The 6,720-nt window shown below is 35.3% G+C and overlaps 1 protein-coding gene across 1 annotated transcript; it reads right to left on the bottom strand.

Annotated features, from left to right (window-relative positions):
* Positions 1 to 3,376: 3,376 nt before the first annotated feature.
* LOC115761546 (serine/threonine-protein phosphatase 2A 56 kDa regulatory subunit epsilon isoform) lies at positions 3,377 to 6,469 on the bottom strand. The gene is made up of 7 exons (XM_030703328.1): positions 6,331 to 6,469; positions 6,055 to 6,254; positions 5,039 to 5,233; positions 4,781 to 4,971; positions 4,373 to 4,706; positions 4,071 to 4,300; positions 3,377 to 4,004 (listed from the first exon to the last, which is right to left on the bottom strand). Exons 1-7 carry the CDS (start codon positions 6,467 to 6,469, stop codon positions 3,680 to 3,682), a joined length of 1,614 nt encoding a protein of 537 aa, XP_030559188.1. The 3' UTR covers positions 3,377 to 3,679.
* Between the last annotated feature and the right edge of the window lie 251 nt (positions 6,470 to 6,720).

Raw genomic sequence — 6,720 nt, 5'->3', positions numbered from 1 at the left:
GTTTAGTTGTTATGTCTAAAACATAGCGCTCGTGTGCCAAAGAAAAAGAACACAAGAACTTCGGAAAACCTAGCACAACGAACCAAAACTCAAAGATAAAGTTTCGCTCTAGTCGCACACACGATATCATACGTTAGGTTCATTATTATTTTTGTTTTGTTTTTACAAGTCTAGAACATAAGAAAATATTTCACACTTTATAATTATGCAATATGTTTTAATATTGTTAAAGCGCCTTATATTGTTGTTTTTTTTTTTTTTAATTTTTTTTTATATATTTGATGTTTTTTGTTATTAATGCGACTTTATTTTTTTTAATATTTTTTTTTAGTACAGTTTTGTCTCTAAAAGTACTTAACGAGTTTTGCTTATACTTTTAGCTGGCTTTTAAGCAGCTATTTTTCAACATGCTCCTTTTGTTTTTATTTATACATATAAATACATAAAACTATAGTTAAAGTTACAAATGTAAATTGAAAAGCAGGCTAAACATTAACTCAAAGTGCAACAAAAAATATAAACATCACAAACACAAAAAAAAAAACTTAAAACAGGACCTCATCTATATATATATATATATACAGACGTAGTCCCGTTTTGTCAGGCGTTTTTAACATTTTCGCTTTTTGTTTTTTACAGTTTCTATATTTAAGTTATTTTCTTTCACTTGATTGGCATTTCTATGTGAATTTTAACATTAACTAGAAAGGGCGCAAGTTGAGTGTAATTTCTAATGTATTTCTCTTTACTCTAGTGTGGGCCGCTGAGGGGAGGGGGGGGACTGATATCTTTTAATAGAACAATTTTTGTTTTTATTATTTTTCTATGTTTTCCATCATATTTATTGCTTCGAATGTGGAGCCCCGAAATGCGCTCATATCAAATACTCTGCCACCGAATCAACTTGTTCTCTTTTCTCGAAAAACAAAATAAAAAAACATGCCAATTATCATGTTTGAGAGAGTCTATTGCTTTTGAAATGTATTATTTGTTTGCCTTTTGTTGTTCCATATATTGTTCAGATTCAATTTGTTTGTGTCAATTATTCACTTTAATTACACTCTAATATAAAGATGCAAAACTTTCATACACACTTTGCTTAGAATTTAGGCCATAGATTCTGCTTCTCATATATATGTCGCAAATATATATATATATTCTTTAAGTTTTCTTTTATTCGTTTTACTAGATGACATTTTAGTTTAGGTTGGCGTGATGATTAACACGTTTTTATTTTGCTTACTCTTCTGCTTCTTTTACTTTTACTCTTTTGTTTTTGTTTTTTTTTGCATATTTTTGACGTTTACAAACATATTTAATAATAACTCATGTTTTTTTTAACGCTGCATTTTTTTGTTTTTTCTTTTTGTTTTTGTTTACCTCGTTCATATGTATGCATATAATAACTTACGTTTCACAGACACAATTTTATATATAATTTATGTATATATATATGTTTGTATGTAGGTATGTATCGTATCTTTAATTTATTTATTTGCTTTTTGTTTATTAACTTTTGGATTATGCATGCTTAGATACTTTTGTAATGGGCGTGAGTTGAATGAACAAACATACATACATATGTCGCATACATATATATTTTTATTAAATATATATTTTTTTTTGTTTTTTTTATTTAATTTAATATTCCGTTGATTATGATATTTTGTTAGTATGAGAGTGCGCCTAAGTGTGTGTGTGTATGTGTGTGTGTTTGCATCGATTTTGCTTGGATAGATGAGTTGTTGTTTTGTTTTATTTTGTTTTTTAGAGCTGCGGCACACGAAAATGTTTATTTTATATGATTTTGCATTTTATTCGTACAATATTTACATAGAAAACTTTGCCCAGTTGAATTCTTCGGAAGTTGTGCGCATTTTGTTGAAGAGTTTTGAAGCGAGAAAAAGTCGAGTCTTTCAATTTAGCTGGAAAGAAATTTTGTAGAGAATTGTTTTAGCTTCCTTTTTTGTTTGGTGTGCCGCGCCCCCAGGCATATTCATTTAATTGTTTAACGCTTGATAACTGTGAAACGTGAAAATGTTTGTGAGTGTGTGTGTGTGAATGTGTGGTGCCTACCTTAACATAACGTTTAGTTAAACTAGAGACTAACGACTTTACTTTAATGTTTACTTCGGTTCTTTAGCTTACAACATTTTATACAATGCAAATATCATCTCTCATTTTCATTTCAAATTTCCTCTTGATCATTTTATGCTATGCAAACGCAACTCATTTACTTTAAACTTTAACTTAGGAGACGCTTTTTTTCCACACATACATATACACATACATTTTATATATAATTACTTGCATTTATATATAGATCAGCATTTTATGTGTTTTTTTTTATATGTGTGTATATATATGTAAAAGTTTTTCAGTATTTTTTTTAATTTTTTCTCTTGTGATGAATGTTGCTAATTATTACTTTACTTATATATATATATATATATATACCATATATATATAGATCTGCGCGTTATCTGCCAGTTGTCGAAATAGGTTTTGGAACAGTTTTTCTAAATTTTTGTTGAAACTCTGACGGCATGTGCAACACTTAAATATAAGTAACAAAGTTTGCATAGTCGCTTCGTATTTCTACATATGTATATTGTATATATATATATAGACATACATGCACACATACACTTGTATGCATTTATATATAATGTGTGTGCATGCATGAATACGCATATATGCAATTGAAGTTATCAGTGGGTTTTGCCCATATATATATACATATATATATATATATAAGCTGAAAGTTGGACACATACCAGAGACTGCTCTATTTTCGAATTGTTCCGAAATAAAATATATATAGTAGATAGTAGATAGTATTTGTTTATACACATTTATAATGCTTGTGCAGGGGAGCGCGGGCAATAGAAAACGTTAACTAGAGTGTTAAGTGTGTGTGTGTGTGTATGTGTGTATTTTTGGGCAGCTGTTCTAGGCTAGCATAGGCTAGCAACACGTCTAGTATATATTCTATTTAGTTTCTTTATAATATTTCAATGCGTGTTCTTAACAATCATCGAACATTGGGCTCGCGCTCAGCTATTTCTTGTTTCACTTACTAACACTTTTACGCTTTATTCAATTTCTTTTCTTTTCTTTCTTTAACTTAAACCTAATTAATAATATATTTTATCTTCTTGCTCTTGCAATATATATATATATTTATATGTATTTATAATATGTGTATGTGTGTTGTGTGTGTGTTGGTTGTGTGTAAGTAGTTTTTTTTTTAATATTATATTTTATAGAATTTTCTTGCTGCGCTCCTCAAGCATTTAGTTTAGCCACGCCCGGATGCTGATCCTGCCACTCCTGCAGCCACTTGGTTTTGGTGTCTTGTTAAACGAGTATACAATTTAGTTTTCATATTTATTAAGTTTTAGCATAAGCAGCATTTTGTTTATAACTATTTATCGCCAGCTCAACAAATTTCATTCTTATTCATTTCTTTGATTTTAATTTTATATATAGATGAGTGTGTTTGTGTTTGTGTGTGTGTGTGTGTGTTTGTGTTCATTTGTGTGTGTGGATTTGGGTGTGTGCGTGAGCCGGCTGACATTTTATGTGTTGTTGTTCGTGTTCTTCTTGCATTTAACTGTTGTGTTTGTTGTTGCTGTTGTTTATTGTTAGTTTCCAGCGCGCTTTGCGTTGCATCTGTTTAGTTGTCTGCCTTTTCGGGTTTTAGTTTTGAATTTGCTGTCGCAGGATTATTGTCACCACCAACAACGCCGCCACTGGATAGGCTGCCGCTGCTGCTGTTATTCGACTGTTGCTGATGAGAGTTCATTGAACCGCCGCCGGCTATGTTTGGCGGCTGGAGTGACGAAGACGACGATGACAACGACGCCGCCGCCGCAGCTGCCGTTGCGCTATTTGCTGCTGTTGCAGCGCTGCCGCCTGCGGCGCGCCCGCTGGAACGATTTGATTCGAGTTCGTGCAGCTTCTTCCACAGCTCCTCGCGATCGCGTTCACGCTTCTTTTCCCTGCAATCAAATCATTTGTATCAATTAGCCAATCTTATTATTATTAGTCAAAATACCAGCACCCACTTTTGCCTTTCCGCCTTATAGCTGGATGTTAGCTCATCGAAGAGCTTTGAATTCATTTCCATAAACGTTTTCAATACATTGTACACAAGCGCGACAATGGTTTGATTCCAATGCTCCTTGCTGATGCGATAGAGCGCCGGGAACATGATGGGCATTATAACAGCATTGTTCTCCTCAATGAGCGACATGGCATATTCATTGTTCCACAAATATAGAGCACGTTCAGCAACCTGATACGATGTTTAACAATGCATATATTTAGTACAAGCAGTATATCATAAGTTAATCGTTTAGTTCTTCACCTGAAAATGTGGACTCGATACGCATTTGGCTATCTGGCGGAACAGTGGCTCCTGTATTTTGACGAATTGCGGCGGATCAATCACATCCAATATCTCCTCAATTTCGCCAAGAAACATGACCTCCTTTTGGGAGCACGTTTTGGGCCAGAATTTGAGCAGACCACGCACCACCGGTTCGGTGAGGAATGGATCCTTCTCTAGGAATTGTACAATGCAATACGCCAGCTGAGCATGATAGAGCGACAGGCATTTGACTTTGTGCAGCGGCAACAGAACCTTAACCAAAAATTGTTTATGTTCCGCCTTCAATGGCAAGGCAAAGCCGTTAATGATGCTGTAAATTGAAAAGTGAATGCAAGAGTGAAGTTAGCCAAATGTAAGCTGTAATATATTAGGTATGTAGCTTACCTGCCAAGTATCTCGAGCAGCTCGCCAACGCCATTAAAATGCTCCGTCTCATAGATGAACTTCAAGAATATGTTATTGATCTGTTTTCGTATGAAAGCACGTAAGCCTAGGAATTTCCCATAGATGCGATGCAAGACCGTCTTTAGAAAGTCACGCTCGCGCGGATCCTCCGAATCGAACAGTTCCAATAGCTGTGTCAGGTGTATCAATTGTTTAAATAATGGCAATTCCGGCAGACAAAAATATTTGGAAACTCACCTGCAACACAAACTTCTGATCGATCACACGTTTGCCAATGGTCGCCTGAAAATCTTGGGATTCCAGAAAACGCAAGAACACCTCATAGACCAGTTGCAAATGGGGCCACGATGCCTCCAGTGTTGGATCGTCCTCTTCCGGATCAAAATCGGGATTTTCACTGGGCGGCAATGTGCGAAATAAATTGCACGAAATCTAAAAGAAAAAAATATATAGAGATTTTATGCAGAGAACAAAACAGCAACGATCCACTTAAACTTCGAATTGGCGTAAAATTCATTAGCATTTACTTATATTTCCACATAAACATGTGTGCCGCCTGCTGCGCTCAATATGCAGCTTCTTCTTGTTTCGCAAAGTGTATTTTGAATTCTTAAACAACTTTAGCATTTTATTTTCCAATATTCTGAAACTTTAATTGCTAACAGATAGAAATTAAACATAAATTCTATTTCTAAAAAAGTACGTTTCCCCCTCTTTGAAATCTTGATTAAAGCTGATGTATTAAAAAGAGTAAAATACTCTAGATTCTCAATGCTGCGAAATCCAGGCCTAAATATGCTCACTAGCTTTAATAACTTGAGATATATGAGATATGTTTAGAAAATACGGACTAACGTTAATTTATATAGTCTCTGAGTTCGATGAGGTTATAGAGTAAGGCGTGCATGGCTAGATCAACACGGAATATATATATAAATTTATCAAGATGTCTTTATATTAGCAGGACGTTATTATACAACATTTCTGCTATTTTTCTGAACTATTACAAGAATATAATTACTTTTCTCTTATAATTGGAATCTTTTAATTAGTTCAAAGGTTAATATGTGAAATTTTTGATAATTTCTGTCTAATTAGGATCTTTCGTTCTTTCTTTTTTTACTTTCAAAACAATATCTATAAATTTTGCTTGGTTTTAAGATAATAACGAACCAGTTATTTGTCATCTAATTGATTCCAATTTGATATTACACTTTGTTTTTTGAGAACATTCATATTATTCGGGTACTTACCATGCGTATTATTTCGGGATACACCGGTTCCGTAAGCACGCCGCGCCCATGTGTTATATAGGTGGATAGATCATTGAGAGCAGCTCGTTTGATTTCCTTGCCCTTCAAGTCCGTTACAGGATCCATAAAGTCAAATGATACGCAGCACTGACGTAGTTTCCGGATAAACAGCTCCTCCTGTTCCAGGCTCGAGCAATCGGCTGTAGGGAGAGGGATGGGAAGGGGTGGGAAAGTATTATAATATTTATTATTATTTATTCCATTTAGTTTAGCTACCTTTTAGTGGCGGCAATTGCTGCAGCTCAACATCCTGAGAGTTTCTGTAGCGCGAGGAACCTTGACTTTTTTTACTCTTCTTTTTTAGCGAACGTTTGGCGAACGGGTCGATTCGATCCACAAACGTGCCCGATGACATCTTTTCAGATTTGGGTTCGTTTGTATCGATGGCGGTCTCCGTGGCTGACTGTGTGGTATTCAGCTTGCCGGCTTTGATTCCAACGCTTGCCAATGTAGAAATTTGATCGTCCAACGCCCCGCCGGCTGCACCAGATGCGCCCACCACGCACACGCCCACGCCCACACCCACGCCCTCGTCGCCGTCTTCGTCGAAATCGCTGCTGAGGATCGCGACTGGTTTCTTGTTGCGCGTCTTGCGTAGCCAGCCAA

This window comes from Drosophila novamexicana, unplaced genomic scaffold (assembly GCF_003285875.2).
Source record: "Drosophila novamexicana strain 15010-1031.04,08,12 unplaced genomic scaffold, DnovRS2.1 tig00000485-arrow-pilon, whole genome shotgun sequence".
NCBI lineage: Eukaryota > Metazoa > Arthropoda > Insecta > Diptera > Drosophilidae > Drosophila > Drosophila novamexicana.
The sequence above is the reverse complement of the archived record's forward strand: the minus strand, read 5'-3'. Positions and strand labels throughout refer to the sequence as shown.

Coding starts and splice junctions, on each gene's coding strand:
- LOC115761546 (XM_030703328.1), bottom strand. CDS start 6,469: ATGTCATCGGGCACGTTTGTGGATCGAATCGACCCGTTCGCCAAACGT. Junction 6,255..6,330: donor GCAATTGCCGCCACTAAAAG/GTAGCTAAACTA, acceptor CTCTCCCTACAG/CCGATTGCTCGAGCCTGGAA. Junction 4,972..5,038: donor ATCAGAAGTTTGTGTTGCAG/GTGAGTTTCCAA, acceptor CACCTGACACAG/CTATTGGAACTGTTCGATTC.